A 27,027-nucleotide genomic window follows, 5' to 3' on the forward strand; every position below is an offset into this window, starting at 1 on the left:
GAATTAGTTGATTCTCAAAATTTCACTTTGCTAATTAGTTAATCCTTCTGTTTATATTTATTGGATATTCAATTAGTGAAAGAGAATAATACCAATCAAAACCTTAAATTAAAATTATTATTTCAATACTAAATTCATAAAAAAAAAAAAAAAATTAACTTCAACAATGAGTTTTAGCTTAGTGGTATTACAGTCGTCTTCAGGGCTGTAAAATTTCAAATTTAAGTCTAGTCGGAGCTATTTGTAAAAAAAAAAAAAAATGGTAACTTGCATGTTCTTTTACATGCCTACCCAACCCCCTTCCCCCAACCCAGAAAACACCTGCACAGTATCAAGTTGAATGGTTCAAATGGTGAAGTCTCCTTGGAAATCCGTCTGTTAGCTGAATGAAAATAGACAGACAGATGGATGGATGGATCAGAGAAAATGAAAGGCAAAAATATGTTTAGAGGAAGACACTTTCTTTTATTTCATCATCTGATGCAATTAACAAAGCCTACACACACATATATGAGATATGAGATAACCAAAGGTTGGCATACAATGGAAAACCAACTCTTCATCATTATCCTCTCAACTACATCTTCTGGGGAAAGCCCTCACTAACAAGTATTTTAATCAAACATATAACTATTTAATATTATAACTATTTAAAATTTTAAATACTTACAAGTTCAAATTAGCTTATAAACATTAGATACTTATATATTGATTTTTATAAACTAAGTCAAACACCACCTATGTTATGTAAAATAGACCTTGGTCAATATATAATCAACTTTTATTCATTGGCGACTGTCCCCTCGAGCTTGCATTTGAGAAATTGACTTTCACTAAATCCCCATTCTGGGTACAGATGGTATATGGCCTCCCCCCAACAAAATGACCCTCCAAAATGCCAAGACCATAGGGAATTTCAAAGTGATACCGACTATCATGAGTTAATAGAAACTGATCTCACTCAAGAAGGTATCCTGAGTTATGCTGCGAATTAGAGCCCTTATTTCCACAGATAAGTTCATTTTAAATAAGAGAGGATAACTGACATATGTTTTAGCTGTGGAATGCTGGGACATCTGAGCAAAATGTGCAACATGACATACAACCTGAACTCAAAAGGGTAGGAGATTGGGCTATGGCCCTTGGCTCAAAGCGACAACCCCATAATGCAACCCCAACCCCAATCCTTTGCACCAAACTTTACCCATAATCAAAAACTAAACCTCCGTTTATTTTTGTTTTCGCGGATCCATGGAAATCATATTATAAGAAAATGTTTTCTACAAAGATGTTTTTCATTATTTAATTGTAATTTTAGACTAATAGTATATGTTTATTAGGAGTGTGTGATTCTGATTCTGATTTGGAGTCTAACTATGAATCGAAACTGATCTAAAATTTTAGCATAATTCATATTCAATTTTTCATTTTTTCGATTTTCATTCAATACGATTTCTAATTTCTTTGGTTTCGATTTAGTATGGGTCAAATTCGGTAATAGATTTGTAAAATAACTTTATATAATTATTTCTATAAAAATTCATACTTAATTACCATTTAAATTTTGAAATGAGTTATTAATACATCTAAAAAACCATAGAAAACGTATCTATAAATTCGATTCAAATTCAATATGGTTTTAGTTTAGTTTTTAGTTAAAAACCAGAACCGATCTACAATACCAAAAGAAATTTAATTTGATACAGTGTTTGTTCAGTTTAGGAACTAAGAACCATGCATAGCCTTAGTATTTATGACACGCATATATAAGTGTTTTTATAATTTAATAAATTTGTCGAAGTTATTTTATTTAAAAATATTTAATTTTTCCTTTAATTAAGAAAATACTTTTTATTGATTTTTTAAAGTGCTCTAAACACTAAAAAATATGAATATATATATATTTTTCAGAAAAATAATCTCACTAATACTTAATTCTTTTTTTATTATAATTTCTACTTCTATTAAAATACTTTAATTGGTACGTCAACTACCTGAGTTCATCTTATGTTAATAATCACATCTAATCTTCCTAATTAAAGAAAAAAATCACATTTAATATTCCTTTAAAAAAGAAAGATTTAAAGAAAAAGGTATTACGTTTTTAATAATCTTATATTAATTTTATTATTTACTTAATTCACATTTCTATTAGCATATGTGACCCCAAATCTTATATGGTATCTAAAATTTGAATAAAAAAGACTATATTTTTTTTATAAGTCTTATGTTATCTCACTATTAATTTCTATTTAAATATAATTTATTAATTCTTAATGTATTAAGATTATGATTTCAATTTCTTAAATTTCATGTTTAATTTTTTATAATGTTATAATGTTCAAAAATTATTAATTTATATATAGATTTGCAAAAATCAATATATTATAAATTTATTTACAAATCCTAATCTAAATGAATTATGTTTATACAAATAATCAAATTAAATTTTATAAAAATTTATTAACTTAATTCAATAAATATATCAATTTATATCAGATACTAAAAATAAAAAATTTATTTAAATGCAAATATTAATTATTAAAGATTGATTTTCACTATAATAATAGGCTTTAAGGTAATAGTATTATTGATAAATTATGAAAATTACAATAAAAAATTTTAATTAAATTCCAAGAATAGATAATAAAATTTTATTTTTTCACTGTTAACAATAGGACCATCTTAAAATAGGCAATTTGTTTGTATTTATAAAAAGTTTCTACCATAATTTTACTTTTAAAATGTAATTTTTTTTTATTAATAACAATTATTAGAATGGTAAGATATAATTTAATGATTCCAAAAAGTTATAAATAAATTAGATTAAAAATAAATTAACCACAGAAGACACTGTATTTACATTAATTATTTGCAAGTTCATTCTTTTATTTATTTTTATTTAATTTTATTTTTTATATAATTTTATGAAGATTATGCAAAATAAGTATCCAAATGAAAATTTTCAAATTAAAATTTAATGTTAATTGTTAATATAAATATATTTTATGAATATATACATCCATAATCATATTAAAAAAAATAAAATTTTAGACTTTTTAAAAAAATTAGATAGACAAATAATTTATGAACTGAGAAAAAACTATGCGATTAATTAATTAATTTTATATACACGCAAATTTTATTTTCATAATTTAATAAAATATTAGTATAATTCATGAAAATTTTATTATACTGTAGCTTCAAATCATTATTTTTTTTTCTATTTAAATACTTCAATAATTAATTTGAAATTAAATTTTTTTAAAAAAAATATAATAAGTTTTCTTATCTATTTATTTTTTCATTATAAATAAAAAATAATTTTAATTTTGTATAAAATATTATAAAAAAAATTATATAGTTGATATTTTATTTATGAAATTATTATCGAAATATCAATGAAAACAATAAATTTAAGAATGCAATATTTAATGTAAGATTTAGCATTTTTCTGAGTTTTATATATATATAAATATTTTTATGTATTTAAAATTTTATTTTATTTATATATATAAATTGCGTTAATAATTAAATAATTGAATATTTCATTCATATAAAAAATTAAAAAAAATGATATTTTAATAATCTCATTTTTTAAATTGATAAAATTTGTTTCACCTATAAAGTCAACTCAAAATAATTTACAATCTATTTTAAGTTACATAAAATTATAATAATTAAAACTTAAGTGATACTTAAAATTAAAGATTGGTTTGATGATCTAAATGTAATTTCTTTAAATTAATTTAATTAATTCAAATTTTAACAAAAAAACCTAATTTATAAGAGAAATTAATTCAATTCAAAACGACATACAATTCGTAAATTAACTAAATTTATCTCAATATTTTTATATGAAAATTTAATAAATAATTAATAACTCAAAATCATCTAAAAATAAACCCAAGTCAATCACAGACCAAAATAATCCGAATCCAAGAACCTGAGGCACAACCGAGTAGAGAACTCGAGAAAAGGACCCGTTTTCGCAAGGGACCAACGATCCAGCACCACTACTTGGGATAGTCGGAACCATGGAATTCTTCCTCCTTGGGTGGCTAAACAAGCTGCTTCAAGGCCAAAAAGATACCCACCTGCAACAACAACATACCAGAGCAAGATTGTAGATAAGAAGATGAGTGAAGCAATGTAATTATTAGTGAGAATACATGTATATAAATTGAGAATATTAAATAATCTCCCTGAAGATGATAATTTTCTTGTTACAGTTTTAATAATTTATAATATGTTATAAATGTTAAATTATTATTTTAATAATAAATTATGTATAAAATTAAAGCTAATGGAATTTTCTTCCTTGAACCAATGAGAATGGAAGAGGAAATAGAGATTAGAAGGAATCATTAACTAAAGTATGATCAATCATTAATGACCATTTAATCTGGGCATTAATAAGAATTGTTCAACCTAAACTCTCGCTACTTTCAAGTCAGAATTTCACAAATGATTAGTGATTGCTTATCATTACAACTAGTATAATGTCCATATTATGCATGAATAATTTATAATTTTTATTTTTTAATTTAATTTTTAATTACATTTTAAATAAAATAAATTATTATTAAATTAATATTAAATTAAAATTTTTGTCTTATTTAATTAATTTAAATAAAATTTTACCTATTATAATAATAAATTTATAATTAATTTATAGTGTAATTAATTAAAATACCTATTTAATTCTTTTTATACATATATTAATAATAATTTTCATGATTATTTCATTTAAAATGTAATAAAAGTACTTTATTCAAAAAATAATTTAAATTTCATGAAACTTTTATATTTTATCTCATAATTTATGTAAATTAATATTTATTTTTTATAAATTACAGAAAATATATTAGATTAATGAGAAAATAATATTATTTTAAAAATATATAAATATAATATTTTTTTATTAATATAATGAAAAAAATATTAAATTACTAATAATGAATTGAATTATTTAATTTTAATAATAATGAAAATATATAACATTATTATTAATTAAAAATAACATTCTATTATATTATTTTTTAAAAATACTATATCTAAGTGTAAATTTTTTTCATTTATCTGATATATTTTTTATAAAATAATTCTTTTATAAAAATGATTATCACTTTACATAAATTTATAATATAAAATAAATACATTTAATAAAAAATTAAAATTTTAAAATATCATCATTTTTTATTAATATAATAAATATTAAAAATACATATTATTTTTCAAAAGACAGATTTCATAATTTTAATACTATAACTTTAATTATTTTTAATCATCTTTATTTGTAACTAAATTTTTAATGTAATTATATTTGTAATTTATCTTTGAAATTCTACTTCTGTATAAAAATATAGTTGAGAGATAATTTATGCATATAGTTGAGAGATAATTTATGCATAAAAATATAACTATTTAATTAAAATTTAAAAATAATTCTATTAAAAATTAATTATAATAAAATATAAATAATCAAAATATTAATTATAATTACATTATATTACTATTTAACAATTAAATAAAACATACATACTTAAATTAAATTGAATATCTCATATTCAACTTAAAAATTCAGATTTGAATTTGATTCAAACAAATTTAAAAATTCAGATTTGAATCACATTCAAACAAATTTAAAAATTCATATTTGAATCATATTCAAACAAATTTAAAAATTCTGATTTGAATCAAAATTTAATTATATGATTAAAACTCCTAATTAAACACTTTAATTAGTCATGGGCTTATTTATGGGCTTTGAAACCAAACCCACATTCAAGCCCAAAACCATGCGCATATTTGAATGCACCAAACCATGCGCACCAATGGTGTTCATCATCATGCTGCCACCTATTCTTTGAAACCAGCAATGAATCAATCATCTCATGATCAAATCACACAATTAAATCATATAATCAATAATTTAAATGACAAATATAGTGGCTCTGATACCAATAGAAGGAGCGGAAGCATGAAAAATATAAGTTTAAATCATTGAATTCAAAATTTTTCTTCTAGAGTCTCATGCATCATGCAAGATTCATTATTTATCTATTTGATTTCAATGTTAAACAGCATATTAAAACACTTTTAATATATTTTTAGATCTACATTTGCCATTTAAGATTTTAGAATTACCAGATTAATTCATTAGAACCCTATATTAAATCAAGAACAAGTGCACTAACCTTTTGATGCACTGTAGTTGTGTTTGGTACCTTTGGAATGCACCTAGGACATTAGATATTGTCTCTTTAGTTTGTCCACACCAAGATCACCAATGGCAGCCCCTTGAACAGCTTCTCAAGCCTTTCCAATCAATTAGAAATTAAGGATTTGCCTTTAGAGATGTTATAGATGTATACAGGACACTAGAAACTATTTCTAGCAATTTTAATTCAAGAGAATGTTGGCAATTCTCTTTTAATTGATGAGAGATGAAGAAGAAGATAGGAAGAGGAAGACAAGGTGGCGGCACCTCTTTTAAGAAAATCAGATTATATTTTGTTCTTTTATCATTTCCCTTATATAACTAGGCCATTACATTCATATATAATTATAATAAAATAAAATATTCAAAGCTCAAGAAATATTAAATAAAAAATTTATAAAAAATTAATAATTAAATAAATATTAATTAAATATATTTAAAATAAATAAATTTTGAAAAGGATAACTAATTGAAAGAAATAATTAAAAAAAATAGTGTAATCAAAAAAAGATTTGAGAGGATTTAGATAAAATAAAAATATTTGGTGAGATGAGAGTACTTGATGTCTATCAAATGTCTTATATGACATACTATATATAGATAAACAAATGAAAATCATTTAAATAAAAAAAATAATTTACAACTGAATATTATTTAATTAAAAAATAGTAACAAAAGCATTCAAATTCAATTTTTATACTAGTAAAATGTTTACTATTTACTTGACTGTTTCAATTAAATGGTTATAAGTTGGCCACAACAACAACAACAACAACAACAACAATAATAATAATAATAATAATAATAATAATAAGTATTAATTAATCTTAGAAAAGTGAAATAAAAAGAATATTAAATTATTAACGTAAAAAATAATACATATTAATTATAAATAAGTCAAATCTTTATATTTCATTTTTATAACTTTTATGTAGACTATACTTTTTATCTCTTAAATTTTTTAACAAAGATTTTATAATAAAAATAATAAAAAATATAACAATGTAATGAAAATATTTATTAAAGAAATGAAATAATTTAAGATTGATTAAATTATATGATAGTTGATTATGATATCACAAATTAATTATCAATTTTCTTTAATTTTTTTTAAACTAATGGTCATCAATGACCTTTTATTATTATTATTATTATTATTATTATCTTTTAAATTATTTTTTATTTTAAATTATTATTATTATTATTATTATTATTATTATTATTATTATTATAATAGAGGGTAACATGTTGAAAATAATATTTTTGCATAAATGAATTTAAAAAAAATAATATAAATAATTTTTAAATATTTTATTTAATCATAAAAAGTCTTAATTTTTAAAAATTAAATTGTAAAGAAAATAATAATTTAAATCATAAATATTAAGGTAGTATTGTAAATAATAATGATAATTAAAAGATAACTAAAAAAATAAAATTAATATTTATAAAATAATATAAATAATTTTTAAATATTACATTTAATTACAAAAATGTCTTAATTTTTAAAAATTAAAATTAAAGAAAATAATAATTTAACCATAAATGTTAAGGTATTTAAATGATTTATTCTAAATTAACCTGTTATGATCTAAAATAATTCAACCACAAATGAAAACCGAACTACTGCATAATGCGATTTATATTTTTCAATCTTTTAATATATATATATATATATATATATATATATATATATATATATATATATTTTCAGATTCTGCTTCCAAAAATCTATTCTGCCATTCAAGCTTACAGAGGATTCGACTTGCACTCTTGATTGATCTTTACTTCTAAGGAACATATTGCAACTTATGATTAGAATAACTATTGAATAAACCAAGGAATTCAGTGCATGGTAGATTCCATTGGTGTGAACGAGTATTGTCAAGCTTGTATTCAGATCCAAGGATGGCTTCAACCATCCCTTAGGAGCTGCTGAGACACACGATCGTTGGCAATAACCAGGTTCTGAATCTAAAAATAATAATAATAATTATTATTATTATTATTTTCCATACCAAATCTGCAGATGCTTACAACGTGACATCTCCCCATGCACCACTCTTGGCATAACCAAAATTGAAGGACAATACGATAAGACCAAAATTCTTTATAATTACACTAACAAAAATCTACGTAGATGGATTATAATAGAATAATTTTTACATTATAATTAAATTTTTTATTAGCATCTGAATTTATAATATTGTAAATAATATATATTAGCCCTCTGATTTTCTTTCTTCTCTAGTTTTCTCTCATATACTCTCGGAGGCGCTAAGTTTTTAGTTTTCCCATAGGCTTCCTCTATCCTTCATGAGTAGGGAAAGATGAGCATTTAACACTCCCTCAACTGTATTGGGTTGTAAATATTGGCTTTAGTTCCGTTTTGCAAATGGGGTGAAATGGAGAGAGTTTGTTTAAAAAAAAAAAAAAAAATCATATGTTGTCACTATGGGTTTTTCATAGGTTTTTTGGTTCTTTGTGTGTGCTTGCCATCGGGTTGGCCGCTTGAAGGCTAAAAAGGAAGCCTTTTGATGCTCAATTTGAGTCTGAGGGTATACTATGCTCGGTATGAGGTCTACTTTTGCATTGATTGTAAGCATCTCCGGGATATACTTCTACACCACGGCTAGGAAGATCATCATGATGGCCTATAGGGATGATGAGCTCTCTGGTAGCATCCTCCTGCCGTGGCAGAGTTGAGCTACATGTTCATGGAGTTCGTAAAAGTCAATGCTTTGGGAGAGTTTTCGGGCTATGATTGGTGATGTTCTGCCCCCTTGTTTCGTTGGTGGCATGCTAGCTTCAATCCTTGTGCAGCAACTCTAGTGGTGTTAAGCCTAGCTATGGTCTGCAGTTTGCTTCTTTGATGGGGACTCATTTTGTATTCCTAGTGTTTCTAGGTTAGGGATGAGTTGATTTTTGGGTTTGGTTTAGGTGGGTTTTGGTTTGGTTCTCTTTGTTTTATCTACTCTTAAGTCCCTCACTATAGTTTAAATTAAGTTTTTTTATTAGTGAATATATTTATGCATGCAATTTTGTGCCAGAAACTGTGCTTGTAATGACAAAAAGAAATCGAAATAAATAACTAAAATTGTGATCAAACTTGTATTAATAAGTGATTGAATAAGTTAATTTTATAATTTATTATTAACTTTTAAAAGTTATTTTAATTTATTTAATTATATTTATAATTAAAATTTAATTATAATATACATAATTAAAAATTTTAACTATAATTTTAGATTTTTTTATCCTATTAGCCTTAATTCTATTAAAATAGAATCACTTAAATTTTACGTTTAATAGAAAAAGTCATCCGTAATCCCTTCAAACTTTTTTAGTATTATTATTTAAAATTGTTGTCGAGAAAGTTATTTTTTAAATGTTTTAATTAAAAAATATTAAAAATTAAATTTATAAATTTTAATTATAAAAATATTAAAATAATAAAATAATTTTTTTAAATTATTTTTTTAACATCATTTAAAATTATACTTTTATTAGAAAAATATAGTTTGCCTGCAAAGTTAAGGTCAAAAGGCACCAACTCTTCCCAGCTTTCTTGACAATTCGTCGAACAGAGCCTCAGTGCCTCAATCTCTTCTGTTCTTCTACCTTGAACATAGCTTCCATGGCATCTTCCTCATCTTCCCTTCTTTCTGGGTCCCCCTGTCCTTCGAAGTGCCATGTGTTTCTAAGCTTCAACAGTGAAGATAACCACAAGAATTTTGTTGGTCATCTCTGTAAACGCTTGAGCTTTGAAGGAGTATACACTATAAGAAATGACGAAAAACTTGAACTTCTTGAACCCATTGAAGAATCGAGATTTTTTCTTGTTCTTCTCTCGGAAAACTATGTCGCTTCTATTCAGTGCTTGGATGAACTTGTAAAGATCATCGATTGCTGGGAGAGAATGGGAAAAATGGTCGTACCCATTTTTTATAATGTAGATCCAATCGATGTGAGAGATCAGAGAGGCAAAGTGGCAGAAGCTTTTGTAAAGCATGAAGAAGTTTTCAGGGAGTACATGGAGAAGGTGCAGAGGTGGAAAGATGCTCTAACAAAAGTGGCCTCAATTTGTGGGTGGGATTCACAGCAATGGTAATTTGAAACCCTTAATTTTACTTCTTTGCCCTGTCTATTTACTTAAAAGCTAGAAAGTGATCTGATCTTGTTGGTCTTGGTCAATAAGGAGCTCAAATTGGTGTTAATTTTCCTCCTCTATGCTCTTTTTGGTGATTGTAATTAATGATTGGTTTGTGAGTTTAATCTCTTTGTAAATATAGTAGGGTTCTTTGATGTTTCAATATATAAAATTTTTTATCATGTTTCTTCTTATTTATTTCTTGTATTTGATCTGAATCTGATGCAAATTCCCAAAGGATTGTCAATTGAAATTGATTGATACTCTAAACACTGACTGCTGTTACAAAAAACTTTCTGTTATATAGATGTCCATTCATAATTTGATTTGAGTAGTTATGCATTGGCTTCATTCAGAATAAATCATTTGCAAGAAAAAGATTTCAATTTAATTCTCACACAATCATGCTTAATTTCTATTTCTTTTAAAATGATTTTTTTTTTTTAAGTTAAAAAGATTTGAATTCTTTCATTCCAAATATGAGTTCACTAAAAAGAAATTAATTGAATTGTCCTGCAAAATTCTAGTTTCCAAATAGGGGGATTATGTTTTTGCATGATTTGAAATTGAGAACGAAATCTAAGGTTTGTGAGTTCTTAATATTTGACCTGTTTTCGAGTCATTATTTTTAATTTGAGTCGGTCCGTCCCTTAGATTGCTTTGGTTATTTATTACAATGCCGCAGTATAAACTCTTAATTTTATGATCTTTGAATCAGATTTGAGAGTGATCCTTTGAGAGTGATCCTTTTCAATAAGTTACCATCATCATGAATTTATTTCCTTTGCTTCATTTATGTCTGATTGAGACAGGGAGGACAAAATCTTGATAGAACAAATTGCAAGAGATATTTCAGACAAATTAATTTATACATCATCAAGCAATGGCAGTGACTTTGTTGGAATGGGTTCTCACATTACAGAAATGGAAAGGATATTACATTTTGAGTCAAATGCTGTCCATATGGTAGGAATCTGGGGTATGGGCGGCATAGGTAAAACAACAATTGCGAAGGTTATTTATGACAAACTTTGTAGCAAATTTGAGGTTCATTGTTTTCTTGCAAATGTTAAAGAAAATTTCAGAGAACATGGTGCTACTTCTTTACAGCAGAAAATCTTATTGGAAAAAAGGAAAATAAATACATGGACTTTCAATGCCAATTTTAGTATAATCAAGAGAAGGCTATGTCACAAAAAGGTTCTTCTTGTTCTTGATGATGTGGATGATCTGAAGCAATTGGAAGCATTGGCCAGAGAGCCTGATTGGTTTGGTCAAGGAAGTAGGATCATCATAACCACACGTGACAAACACTTGCTATTTACACATGGAGTAAAGGATATATATGATGTTCAGTATCTAAATACTGATCAAGCCCTTCAGCTCTTTAGTCAGCATGCGTTCAAGCAAAATAACCCCAAAATAGAGTATCTGGGGCTCTCAAAACAGTTTACATCTTTTGCCAAAGGTCTTCCTTTGGCTCTTAAGGTTTTGGGTGCTTTTCTCAATGATAAAACCATGCTTAAGTGGCAAAGTGTGCAAAATGAACTAGCAATGATTCCTGACTTGAAAATTCATGATGTGTTGAGAGTAAGTTTTGATGGACTAGATGATACACAGAAAGATGTATTTCTTGATATTGCATGCTTTTTCAATGAGGAGAACAAAGAATTTGTAAGAGATATTTTGGAAGGTTGTGGCTTCTTCCCAGATATAGCATTTGCAGTTCTTGAGGATAAAGCTCTTATAACCATTTCAAATAATAGTTTGTTGATGCATGATTTGCTGAAAGAAATGGGTCATGAAATTGTACAAGAAGAATCTAAAGATCCTGGCAAACGTAGTAGGTTGTGGATTCCTGATGATATTTTCCAAGTACTGGCCAAAAACATGGTAAGAAACTAATACATATGTTATGGAAAAAGAATAATAATTTGTTGCAATGCCATTTCTACTAAGAATATATATCTACAGATAATTCTCTTTTATGTTATGTTCAATTATTCGTTCTTATTTTATTTTTATGTCATAACAATATTAAAAAATATTTTAAATATTTTTTACGTGCAGGGGACTCAAATGATTGAAGGCATAGTTCTTAATATGTCTAAAATAAGAGAGATGCACTTGAGTTCTGAAACCTTTGCAAAGATGCATAGTCTTAGATTGCTCAAATTCTATAGTACTAGTGCTAAGCCTATAAGTACAGTGCACCTACCTGATGAAGGTCTCCGTTCTCTTTCTAGTAAGCTAAGACTCCTCCATTGGGAATGTTTTCCTTCAAAATCTCTTCCATCTAGCTTTCATGCTGAAAAGCTTGTGGAGCTTCGCTTGGTTGCTAGCAATGTAGAACAACTCTGGACTGGAGTACAGGTATGCTCTGTGCCTATATACAACTCTTTTTTTTTCTTTTGCCCCATTTTTCATCTTCAGAAAGTTCCAATACTAGCTGATGTGTCATCATTTGTATCTCCACCCAGGACCTTGTGAATTTAAAACGGATTGACCTGAGTTACTCCAGGTATCTGACTAGAATCCCAGATTTATCGAAGGCCCAAAATCTTGAGAGATTGGAGCTTGTGACCTGCCAAAATTTGGTTGAGGTTTCCTCTTCTGTTCAATGTCTTAACAAGCTTGTCTCCCTAGATCTGAGTGATTGCAAAAATCTAAGAAGTCTCTCCGGTGGGATTAATCTGAAATCTCTCAAGGCTCTTATTCTCACTAGCTGTTCAAGCCTTAGTGAATTTCCTGAGATCTCGGGAGATGTTGAATGTCTCAGCTTTAGTGGTACAGCAATAGAAGAACTCCCTCAGTCTATTGGATCTCTTCCTACTCTAGCTCATTTATACCTAAAAAACTGCACAAGGCTCAAGAAACTTCCAAGCAGCATTGCTAAGTTAACATCTCTTAGCGCTATGTTTCTCTCTGGATGCTTAAATATCACAAAGATTCCAGAGATCCCTCAAAATGTGGAATGTTTAGACTTGAGTAATACTGCAATTGAAGAAGTGCCCTCAGCGATTTGCACTCTCTCAAGACTTTCTGCATTAAATCTGTCGAACTGCAAAAGGCTTAAAAGTTTCCCGAATGGCATTTGCAAGTTGGGATGCCTTAGAAGACTTTCTCTCTCTGGCTGCTCAGAACTTGAGGGTTTCCATAACTTGAAATCTCTCCCTTGTCTACAAAGCCTAGATTTAAGCAGCTGTGATCTGTCAGAATTCCCTAGCAACCTGAGTGATTTATCCTCATTGGAGGATTTAGATCTCAGCAAAAATAATTTTCAGAGCCTACCTGCAACCTTCAAAATTCTATCAAAACTGAAACTTCTGAACCTAAGCCATTGCAAGAGGCTTATGTACTTACTGGAGATTCCCCCATGCATAAAAGTTCTGAAGGCATGCCACTGCACATCATTAGAAATTGTACCACGCATAAAAAGTTTGTGGGAGCCAAACATTGAGTGTTGGGATTTTGCTAATTGCTTCACATTAAATCAAACGGAAACCAACAACATAGTGGAAGATGCTCAAGGGAGCATTCTGCATATGGCAACAGCCTCAAAGCAAGACGATGACAATAAGGTCTGTCTCTCACTCTCACATTCTCTCTTACTATCTGCCTGTCTCTGAATCCTATTTTATGATGCAGCGCTATCGGAGTCAATTCCGCTATCCAGGGGGTGAAATTCCCGAATGGTTCTGTAAGAAAGATACAGGATCATCATTAACATTAATGTTGTCATCAAATGGTCGTCCACTCCTGGGAATTTCTTTTTGTGTTGTTATTAGCTGTGAAATCCCCTCTGCGGTCAGAAATGTTTGTTGCAAGTGTCATTTGAAAGCTGTGAAGGGTGAATCTGACGATCGCTTTTTCACATCCCATTATTGGGCAGGAAATGAAGAGATCCTCAATTCAGATAATATTTTCCTATGGTTTAACTCCTGGGAAACTGAGTCAGCCAAAGGGGATAATGGGTTTAATAAATATTATCAGGCTTCGTTCGAATTCCTTGCTTCAGACCATTCAAACAAGCTCATCAACATGAAGAAATGTGGCGTCCATCTACTCTACAGTGAGGAAACAAATGAAAGTCAGGTTAAAACTGCTGACAAGAATTTTACAGCAGTAAGCGAAGATTGTTGGGTGCTAACGAGGGAAGATACAAACAATAAGAGAGGCCGTGATGATGACTGCTTCACTGGCAGCAAGCCTTATGAAAGTGGGAGATCTAACAAGAGAATTAGAAGATGTTCTGCGTAGTTTACTGCATATTCAGATGATATGTCATCATGGTAAACTCTTATTTAGATTCAGTGAGTTGTCCATTTCTTGTTCTTCATTTTTTTTCCCTAACTGGTAAGTGAACCTACTGTTTTTCTCTGGTACGTAATGGTGATCACTGGAATTTATATCTTTATTCTAGCAAGCTCAAATTAAATATTTTGTTAAAAATAAGATATTATAAAATTTCTAAACTAAGCTATAATGTTAAAGTTCTCGTATAAGTCTGAAAACAGTTTGACAACATAATAATAATAATAATAATAATAATAATAATAATGACGACTCAGAATTTGTGGAGTTACAGGGGGCAGCCTAACACATTGGGTTATTTGGAAGACATGGTAAGAACAGAAGAGCAGAGCATACTCTTATTCTTATTTTGCAAATCCATGTTCACTGGATGTCATAGTAGCATTAATATTAATCAAAGAGGCACCGATATATGACACAAATCTCATGTTAGCATTTGCTCTAAGGCTTGAATTATTAGTGGATTCAAGCCTCAAGTAAGGCGCAATTGATATAAAGGTACATCACAAGCGTTTTCAGATCTTGTCACGTGTCAGGGATAATAGCCACGGTCACTGTGAGGATGGGACTAGTCGTGAAGAGGAAGTGGGTATGAGAGGCCCAAAATTGTAAGAAGACTCGAGAGACACAACCGCAAACTATTATGGTCACATTAGTATCTAATGGTCAACTGAGTACATTTCTGATTAAAAAAAAAAACTGAGTACATTATACCTCTTAAATGTTTTTAACGAATGGACTTGGGGGACAAAAATTTGTGTATAAAAGTATACAATGAGGGTAATTAAGTAAATTTTAAGTATTTTTTAAATGTGTAAATTTATTTAGCTCTTTATTAAATTTTTAGAATTAAATTTTAAAATTTACAACTTCTCTCTCTTTTATTATTGTCTATCAAATCAAATACTAACTCTCTAACCTATCATCTTTCAATAATTACTTAACCAATCAAAGATCATCCTACCATTTATTTAATGTATCAAAGCCCACCATCCCTTTAACCTATTAAAGCCCACTATTATTTTAACCAATAATGACTCATCTTATTCTCTAACCCCATAACCATTCTCAAGTAAGAAACTCCATAACTCATTTTCTTCATGTATCTTTTTTCCTTTTTTTTTTTTTAATCAAATTCATATTTTCAATCTTATATGTTCTTCAACCTTTACAATAATGGGAGACGATTCAATTTTCACGAGAGGGAATAAAAAAAAGAGGAAAATGTTAAGTTGTTGCAAAACCAAACCAAATAATTTGAAGAATTCCAAAATAAAAATTGAACCAAAATGAATTTCAATAAAAATTGAACTGAATTTCTAAATTAAATTGGTTCAGTTGATTATTTGGGTCTGAACCTAATAATGCCCATCCTTATCTAATTAATTAATTAATTATAATGTAATTTATCATAATTACTTGATCTAATTAACTATGATCTACTTGATTAATTGATAAAATACCCGATAGTACTTTATTATTATGTAATTAATCATGATTACTTGATTTATGATGTAATTGATCACAATTATTTGATTTATAATGTACTTGATTTATGATCTAATTGACTAATTGATAAAATTCTCAATAGTACTTTATTATGATGTAATTGACCATAATTACTTGATTTATGATCTAATTAATTATGATCTACTTGATTAATTGATAAAATACCTTATAGTACTTGATTATGATATAATTTATTATAGTTACTTAATTTGTGATCTAATTAATTATTATCTACTTGATTAATTAATAAAATACCCGATAATACTTTATTGTAATCTAATTTATCATATTTACTTGATTTAATATCTAATTGATTAATAGTTACTTGATTAATTGATGTAATTAATTACGATATAATTGATCATAGTTATTTAATTTATGATCTTATTAACTAATATTACTTAATTAATTTATCTAATTATTAAAAGCTACTTGATTAATTGATCTAATTGATTATGATCTAATTTATCATATTTACATGATTTATTATTTAATTGATTAAGTAGTCTGATTTTCATAAGAGGGAGAAAAAAAAGGAAAAATAATATATTATCTCCAAAATCGAACTGAATAAATAAAAAAATTCAAAACTAAAAATTGAATTTCTATAAAACCGAACTGAATTTTTATATTAATTCGATTTAATCAGGCAATTATTTCTATTTGACTTGAATAATACTCACTCATATCTAATTGATTATAATGTAATTGATCATAGTGATGTACTTGATTAATTGATAAAATATATGATAGTACTTGATTATGATCCAATTGTTAATAGTTATTGGATTTAAGATATAATTAATTAATAGTTATTTGATTAATTGATCTAATTGATTATGATATAATTAATCATACTTACTTAATTTATGATATTATTGACTAATAGTTACTTGATTAATTAATCTAATTATTAATAATTACTTGATTAATTGATCAAATTAATTGTTAACTAAATGATCATAGCTATATGATATATGATATAATTGATTAGGCGATTCAATTTTTACAAAAGGGAAGAAAAAAAAAAAAAGAAAAATATCATGTTGTCTCCAAAACCAAACCAAATAAACCCAAAAACTCAAAAGTAAAAAATTGAACCAAAATGAATTTCTAAATTAATTCGATTTGGTTAATTATTTCAGTCTAAAATGAATAATACTCGCACTTATCTAATTGATTAATTAATTATGATATAATTAATCATAATTACTTAGTTTATGATCTAATTGATTGTGATGTACTTAATTAATTGATAAAATAATCCAGTTGTACTTAATTATGATGTAATTAATCATAGTTACTTGATTTATGATCTAAGTAAATATGATCTACTTGATTAATTGATAAAATACCCGATAGTACTTGATTATAATATAATTAATTATAATTGCTCGCTTTATAATCTAATTGATTATGATCTACTTTTAATTGTTGAAATACACTATAGTACTTGATTATTATATAAATTATCATAATTACTTGATTTATGATTTAATTGATTATGCTTGACTTGATTAATTAATAAAATACATGGTAATAGTTGATTATGATACAATTGACCATAGTTACTTGATTTATAATCTAATTGATTATTATCTACTTTATTAATTAATAAAATAAATGATAATACTTAATTATGATGCAATTGATTATAATTACTGGATTTATTATCTAATTGATTATAATCTATTATATTTGATTATGATGTAATTGATTTGTGATCTACTTGATTAATTGATAAAACATCTAATGGTACTTGATTATAATGTAATTAATCATAGTTACTTAATTTATGATGTACTTACTAATTGATAAAATACACTATTGTACTTGATTATAATGTAATTGGTAATAATTACATGACTTATATATGTTATAATTAATTATGATCTTTTTGATTAATTGATAAAATGCCTGATAGTACTTGATTATGATGTAATTAATCATAGTTATTTAATTTATAAATAAAATACACTATTGTACTTTATTATAATGTAATTGATAAAAAAATACATAATTTATATATGTTCTAATTGATTATGATCTAATTAATTAATTAATAAAATACCTGGTAGTACTTGATTATAATGTAATTAATCATGATTACTTGATTTTTGATCTAATTGAATATGATCTACTTGATTAATTATTAAAATAATTGATCATAATTACTTAATTATAATCTAATTGATCATAGTTATTTAATTTATTATTAAATTGATCGTGATCTTTAATTGATAAAATACCCAATAATACTTGATTATGATCTAATTGATCATAATTACTTGAATTAAGATCAAATTGATTAATAGTTACTTGATTAATTGATTATGATGTAATTGATTATAGTTATTTGATTAATTAATTTAATTGTTAATAGTTACTCGATCCATTAATCTACTTGTTATGATCTAATTGATCATAATTATTTGATTTATGATCTAATTGGTTCACATATTACTCGGTTGGTTTGGATGAGTCAACTCTGGTTTGTTGAATAAAGGTTTTAAAGTTTGAACCAAACCGGTCAAACGAAACCAATCATTATTCTGATTATCAATTAAACGTTTCAACAGATCTGGTCTGATCCAATTCTAACAGCACTATATAAAATCAATTGTGATTGGTTTAATTTTTGATGGGCTATGATTGGTTAAGAGATTAATGGGATATATATATTGATTGGTTGAAGAATGATAACATGTAATTGGTCAAAAGATTGATGAGAACTAATTAGTTGAAAATTTGGTAATATGTTATTAGTTAAAAAATTTGTGGTACCTAATTGATTAAAGAAAAGGAGAGTAATGATTGATTGATTTTGGAGGGCAATAGTTTGGAGGAAAAATAAATCAATTTAGAGCTTAAATAATATGAGAGTAAATAAGACATTTCACCTCACTTGTACAATTTCTACAACCACATATTTTTTTTTTTACACAAATCATTTTTTCTTAACAAAACTATTCTATGACAACCCTGATCCTTAAGCGATTAACACTGATACCCTAATATAATAATGGTAGCTACTTGAAAAATATAGACTCAGTGGATGTGAACTCCCATTAAACATGCACCAATGCATCACACTTACAATTCATCCATTTGCACAGACCATACGAATGGTGTATTTTCACTGGACAATAGATTCTATATAACTCTACAACATATAATTGGACATTCTCACTTAGACTCTGTTATCCCAACATTTACCCAGCTTCATTAATTCCCCTTTGTTCTTGGTCATTTGTTACTTCGTCCATTTCTAACTTAATTATCGAAGTGTCAAGTCATTTTGCCCTTTAACCCACTGGCACGTCATTGTCAAGAGAATTTACTCAACCATTATATATATATAATGAACATATTTTAATTATTAATTATAGAATTCACATAAGATATACTATAATTAATAATCGTTATACATAATGATTATATATATAATAATTATATATATATATATATATGCGCTTAAAATTATACATTGTTGTAGTTTTTCCCATTTATGCATTTTAAATCCAATATATGCCTAAAACTGCAAGCATTTTAAATGAATAGCATGGTTAATAATTAAATAATTGGATATTTTACTCATATAAAAAATCAAAATTTTATATTTTTGATAATATCATTTTTTTAAATATTTTTGAAGTACAAATATATTCAAATCAATCATAGCACAAAATAATTTGAATCGAAGTGTGCCAATCCAATTTGCACCAATATGCACATGGTACTAGGGGGCGGCTTTCCAAGCTTTCACATTGATAAATCTGCCAACTTTATAATTAATTAATTTTTAAATGTCATATCATCACAATTTTTAATTAGAAAATGGTACTCATTAAATATTTTAATTTTTTTAAATTAATACTAAAATATTATGTGTCATTTGGATTGTTCTCAATAATTTTGCATGGAATTTTTGAATGTTTTGTATTGATGATGCGTTAGTGACAAAGGTTATCCTGTTTTATCTAATAAATTATATTATATAATGTTGTCTTTGTTACGCACTTTGGCCCATTATGAGGACAAAACTTTCAATCACGTTTTCTACGTTTTTCTTTTTAAAATAAAATATTTATTTTTTTATTAATTAATTAATAAATTAATATAATATTATAGTCAAATAAAATTTTAGCATAAAAGTCAAAAAAAAATCTCATCTCTCAATAATTATATACTTCACGTACATTTAAACATTTAAAACATGAAAAATTTATAAATATTCTCTCTCATTCACAATATATATATATATATATATATATATATATATATATATATATATATATATATATATATTTAACTTCATTCTAAAAAATTAAATTAAAAAAAATATTTACTCAAATTTTATATATAATACAAACACATTATCTCAAATTAATATATGACAAAACGCTTTCTCTCATGCATAGGTATGAATATGAAATTTATAGATAAATTTATCTATGAATAACTTAATATTAAAGCCCAACATTAAAGTAGAATAAAGTCTGATAACATATAAAGAAAATAGATTAAGTCTAACTCATTTTTTATAAAAAAAAATATATAAAATTTAACTCAATCTCAAAAGTTAGTTTAAAGTAAGAGTTTGTCTAAGTCTTATATATAATATAAATATATTATTCTAAATTAATGTAGAATAATAATAAAAAAATAAAATAATATAATTATTTGTAAGAATGTATATAAATCAAAAGTACCGAGTAATCTCTATAATTTTTTGATTATATATTTAATAATTTATAATATGTTTTAAATATTTAATTAATAAATTATTATTTAAAATAAATTAAGTATAATAATAAAAATAAAATATATATAAAATTATATAAATTAATTACTAATTTTTGCTGTCGGTGAAGGCATAAAGACTATCGAATTGATTAGTTTTGATCAACATGCATGAATCGAAGCTAATTATACATGTAAAATCAAAAGTAATGGATTTTTTATTTCCCAATTTTCATTTCATTCAGAGAAATTAAAGGCAAATATGCTGTAATTTGAAAATTTTTTTCCTTCAATCAAGGGAAAGGAAGAGAAAATAGAGGTTGGAAGGAATCATTGACAAAGTGTATAAATATCAAACATTAATTGACCATTTAATCTAGGCATTAATTAGAATTGTTCAACGTAAACTCTAGCTACTTACAATTCAGAATTTGACCTAAGATTTGCGATTGCTTTTCATTATAATTAGACTGGTAGTTTCATAATTTCATATTTAATTTATAGTGTAAAATCATGTCTTTGTATGATTTTTTTTTTTTAAATCCAACCACACAATGATGGGAGTTTCCCAGAGAGTTTGATTTCATTGATAAGTATTTTAATATTATTTATTCTGAATGCAATAAATTGATAAAATTATTCAAAAAAAATTTAATTTTAATGTAAAAAAATTAATGCAATTAAAAATATCTTTGATTATAAATTAAAAAATAATTATTAATTTAAATTATTTATTGTAAGAAATGTTATTATAAATTATAAATATTATTATTAAATATTTTAATTAAATATTATTATTAATAATAAATTTATTTTATAAATTATAAATGATTTTTAATAAATCCTTTATCCGGTTTGATCTGGTTGAAACTTTGTTTTACGACGTCGGCTAGGAGGCTATATGCATTGAGAAAATAATCCCTGGGTTTTATAAGTGGCTTAGTACATAAATTTATACACTTTCTTTTTTCTCATCAAATACCTCTACTTTATTTTTAGTCTCTCAACGCATTTTTAAATTTAAATTTTTCATAATATTTAAAACGTTTTTGGAGATTTAAAACTTATTTTTTAAAATTCATTTTTTCAAATCAAAGTAAAAAAGAATAGAAAAAAATAAAAAATAATGAAATAACAAAATTAGTAAATTATACACAATTGATTAAATGATTATGTAAATTTATATGGGAAAATTCTAATTACTTAAACTTGGTTTGTGAAATTCTGACACACAGAAAAGAATGATGAAAATTGTTGAGATGGTTTAATTGTTGAGTTTCAAGTTGCACTAACCAAAATAGCTTAAGTTAGTTATATTTTGCTACCTCTTCCTTGTATTCTCTTTTAATTTTTCATCACTTTTCAATTTAAAAAATTGAGGTATGACTCGTTGTGGTACTATTCATCATACTTTTATGGGTGCTAAATAATGGTCTGCTCTGATATCATGTGAAATTCTGATTGGGAAAATGTTGAAAATTATTGACATAATTCAATTGTTGAGTTTGAATTGCCTCCATCAAAATGACTTAAATCAATTAGGTTTGATTTTCCTTACTTATATTCTCTTTTAACTTCATATAACTTTTTTAATATATGACTCCAATATAATTCATATATATTAAGATAAAAAAAATTAGATTTCATCTAGTTTAAATAAGAATTTTCCATTATGAGTATAAGCATGCGGTCGGATCAATCATTAAGCAGTGGATAAAATTCATATTAATGCATTAGCTAGGCCTTTTATAAACGGACGTATTTATTGATTATACAAATATATATATATATATATATATATCTCAACCGATGGTCATTAGATAGGGCCATGCATTTTATTTTCATGGGTGTTAGGCCTTGATAAAATATTCAACAGAAGAATGATTGGTAAGAAATAACATGCATGGCCCTATCTAACGAACATCGAATAAAATATTCAACAGAAGAATAATTGGTAAGAACAAGCAACTAGTTGGCATCCTCCTAATTCCTTCTATAAATTATTCACAAATGCCCACTAAAATTATCTCACCAGAAAAGGGCGACCTGAAAACACATAGCCAATTGAGAAAAATGGGTTCGTTGAAGAAGAAAAATTTTATGTTGATATGCCTTATGTTTCTTCATATTCTGGTTCTTTGCATGGCTCAAGGCCAAGTCCATCACTATGATTTTGTTGTAAGAGCTAGCTGTTTATTTGTTTCTTTCTATATAGTTTCTGTGCAATTAATTGGCTTCTTTATACATTTACTTGATGGGTTTGGTTGTTGAACTAATGAATCATTGATTTTGTTACTACTGGCGCAGCTGAAGGAGACCAACTTCACAAAATTGTGTAGCACAAAGAGCATGTTGACAGTAAATGATAGTTTTCCAGGGCCTGTGATTACTGTTCGTAGAGGAGATTTGGTTTATTTTAATGTCCATAACCAAGGAAAATATGGTGTTACTATTCATTGGTAATCTCTCTCTCTCTCTCATGATTAACTATCACAATTTGATTTTTTTTTTAATTTTCCCTATTTATAATAAATAAATATTTTTTTAGTAAATAAATATTTTTCTCACTTAAATTCGGTCTATTATAAACCTAAAACACATAATACATTATAAGATATACCTATTAAATATATGAATCTCATACATTTATGTTTTAGATCCATGATAAACCTGATATATATAAGAATTTCCCCTAAATAAATATGATACATTGCAAGCCTCAGAAGTGCTATTGGCTAATGTATTAGTGATTGTATTTTTTTAAATTTATTCATTTTTATAATCCAACTACTAATTAATAATGTGTTGCTTCTTTTGTTCGAATCTTATAGTTTTAACTACAACTAATTAATTTGTCTTTAATCACATTATAAATGAAAATTATAAGTCCAAAAGAAGAATATGTCAAAATGATGTAATTTAAAGTGCTAATTTGGCAAATTGCTATGAAATTATTAGTTGAAAATGAAAGACTTAACTTGTTCTTAATTTGACTTGACAGGCATGGGGTGAAGCAACCAAGAAACCCCTGGTCAGATGGTCCAGAGAACGTAACACAGTGCCCAATTCAACCAGCGACCAATTTCACTCAGGAGATCATATTATCTGATGAAGAAGGAACCCTTTGGTGGCATGCCCATAGCGATTGGTCTCGTGCTACTGTTCATGGAGCCTTTGTGATTTTGCCACCCGATGGCAAATATCCATTTCCCCAGCCTGATTTTGAACAGATCATTGTTCTTGGTATATATATTTCTTTAATTAATTTTGTTTATGAATCTTAATCTCTGTCTCTTCTCCAGCTAGGAGTTAATATTTTCTGATCTCCATCTTCTGATGATGAACTTCCAGGAACATGGTACAAAGGAGATGTTATGGCCATATATGATGATGCTGTTGCCAGTGGTGGTAATCCAAATATATCAGATGCTCACACCATCAATGGTTTCACAGGAAATTCAACTGATTGCCCTACTGGTAAGATAAACAAAATTAATTAGTATTAGTGTGCACACCATTGTATTAAATTTTTTTTTTTTTTTTGACTGTGTTCATACTAATGTTGTTGAATTTAATTAGTATGCATGGTAATTTATTTGTCTAATATTGCAGAAGAAACATTTACTATGAGAGTTTCATATGGAAAGACATATCTTCTGCGAATAGTGAATGCTGTGATGAATGAAGAAAGATTTTTTGGGATTGCAAATCACAACCTCACACTTGTTGGAATGGATGGAGCATACACTCAGCCTCTCATCACAGATTACTTAATGATAACACCAGGTCAAACAATGGATGTTTTGTTCACAGCAAACCAGACTCTTAGCCAATACTACATGCTTTCAACTGCATATTTTGATGGTTTTGCTGAATTTGATAATACCAGCGCCAAGGGAATCATTGAATATATTGGCAATTATACTCCTCCATCAACCATTCCTTCTCCAACTCTTCCTGAACTACGCAATGCAACTGCTGCCTTAAACTTCACTGCTTCTTTAAAAAGCTTAGCAACTCCACAGCACCCTATAAACGTTCCCAAAAATATTACTAGGCATATTTTCATAGCTATCTCTTTAAATGTCTTGCCTTGCCTCCCAGCTGGAAGAACTTGCAAAGGCCCTCCTGTTAATAATACAGAGACCATCATATCTGCCAGCTTGAACAACATAAGTTTTTCCACGCCAAAAATTGACATCCTTGAAGCCTATTACAGGTACGTGCTCCACTTGATCCATTAGTGAAGACTGGGAAAAACTTACTAGACCTAGTCTATCAGAGACTCAAGATACAAATACGTGAATTCTTTTATTTAATACATGGGATCCAAAATATGCATAATGTCTTGGGTTCATGATGTACCAAGAATTTTTTTTTCATTAGTGTTATGTTACTGGGTATATGTATAACAAAATGTTGAAATGCTGTACAGGAATATCAACAACGTTTTCACTAAAGATTTCCCAGATAGCCCAGAACTATTCAATTTTACTGGGGATGTGACGAACATTTCACAATACACAACACAAGGGACGAAGGTCATAATGATAAATTATGGTGAAGCAGTTGAAATTGTGCTCCAAGGGACAGCTATTCAGTCACCAGAAAATCATCCCATGCATCTTCATGGTTATAGCTTCTACGTGGTTGGAATTGGTTCCGGGAATTTTAATAATTTCAGCGATCCCGAAAATTACAATCTTGTAAATCCACCAGAAGTTAACACCATTGGTGTCCCTAAGAGTGGATGGGTAGCCATCAGGTTCTTCGCTAATAACCCAGGTGAGTTATTTTTTAAATTACTTGAAAGTTGACGTATAGCTAAATCCTTCATTCCAAACATGAGATCTTGTGATGGTTATTTCATTTCTTGATTATTAGTTGATTGGAATGTATAACCTTTGTGAACTGATGTATTCAGGAGTATGGTTTATGCACTGTCACTTGGAAAGACATGCAACCTGGGGAATGGACACAGTCCTTATTGTGAAGAATGGAAGCACTCCAGAGACAAGCATCAGAAAACCTCCTGCTTACATGCCTCCATGTCCTAAATCCTAGAACATTTACAAGTCCTCTGATAAGACCTACATAAAACTTATCATGATTAATGGTTATAATAAAACTATTATACATAGAATTGTTATATGAATTAATTTTCCTCCAATAAGATTCAGTATTCTAGTGTTCTTCCTTAAGGAGTGATAGTTAAGGAAACACAATAAGACCAATATTCTAGTCGTCTTAATTATAATTAATCTGTAATTCAATTTGCTCTATATATATGTATTTGATTTTTTAGTGCTCTCTAAAATTTATATCATTCGCTTTTCAATATAAATATATCTTTTCTATTGATTTTTTTAGTATATCAAAAATTTTTTATAACAAATTTGTTTGTCATTTTAATAATTTATTTAATACATAATGGGGTATTTTCCTAATACCGATATTAATGGTCTGTTGCTAAATTGAAAATATAGATGATTTTTAGATACTATAATCGTTGAAGATATCTCATCTGCTACTGATAAGAAATTGAAAAAAGATAAAAATTATTTTTAATAAAATTAAAAAAAAAATGTTACAAATAATTTTTATTATGTTTTTTAAATTTTTATTATGATTTTGAATTTAATTAGATTTATAATCTTATTGAAAGAAATTTCATTATATAAATATAAAATTAATTATAATAAAAAATAGACCATTTAATCTCATTATATAAATTTATATCTTAAAAAAAAAACCAAAAACAATACCATTTTAATAATAAAAGTAATAAATATCAATAAGCTAATTAAGCTGACAAAGAAGCAGAAATTCCTTGCCGACACATGGGAAAAAATGGAACTTACAAGCATAGAACTTATCACACAGGAAGGGTTTTTTTTTAATAAAAATGAAAAAAAAAAGGATAATAAACAGGAGAGTGATGTTTATATATTTTAATCCAACATTTTATTATTAAGTATAAGATAAATAATAAATTAAACAGCCAAACAAAAAGCTTAATTGTGTTAGGTAATTAATTTCTGTCTCAATTGAGAAATTATTAAGTGTACTCGGTGTACATGCATCATCT

At 26.7% G+C, this 27,027-nt stretch overlaps 2 protein-coding genes across 2 annotated transcripts; both read left to right on the forward strand.

The window, feature by feature from the left end:
* Window positions 1-8,797: 8,797 nt before the first annotated feature.
* LOC110644402 (disease resistance-like protein DSC1) lies at window positions 8,798-14,787 on the forward strand. The gene is made up of 7 exons (XM_058130630.1): window positions 8,798-8,916; window positions 9,047-9,110; window positions 9,744-10,330; window positions 11,186-12,266; window positions 12,444-12,746; window positions 12,854-13,954; window positions 14,022-14,787. The coding sequence occupies exons 1-7, from the start codon at window positions 8,798-8,800 to the stop codon at window positions 14,631-14,633; spliced, it is 3,867 nt and encodes a 1,288-aa protein (XP_057986613.1). The 3' UTR covers window positions 14,634-14,787.
* An 8,158-nt stretch (window positions 14,788-22,945) lies between these two features.
* LOC110652150 (laccase-14) lies at window positions 22,946-26,243 on the forward strand. The gene is made up of 7 exons (XM_021807676.2): window positions 22,946-23,117; window positions 23,247-23,398; window positions 23,941-24,182; window positions 24,291-24,416; window positions 24,552-25,158; window positions 25,375-25,724; window positions 25,864-26,243. Exons 1-7 carry the CDS (start codon window positions 22,950-22,952, stop codon window positions 26,001-26,003), a joined length of 1,785 nt encoding a protein of 594 aa, XP_021663368.2. The 5' UTR covers window positions 22,946-22,949; the 3' UTR covers window positions 26,004-26,243.
* Window positions 26,244-27,027: the final 784 nt, after the last annotated feature.

This window comes from Hevea brasiliensis, chromosome 12 (assembly GCF_030052815.1).
Source record: "Hevea brasiliensis isolate MT/VB/25A 57/8 chromosome 12, ASM3005281v1, whole genome shotgun sequence".
NCBI classification, from domain to species: domain Eukaryota; kingdom Viridiplantae; phylum Streptophyta; class Magnoliopsida; order Malpighiales; family Euphorbiaceae; genus Hevea; species Hevea brasiliensis.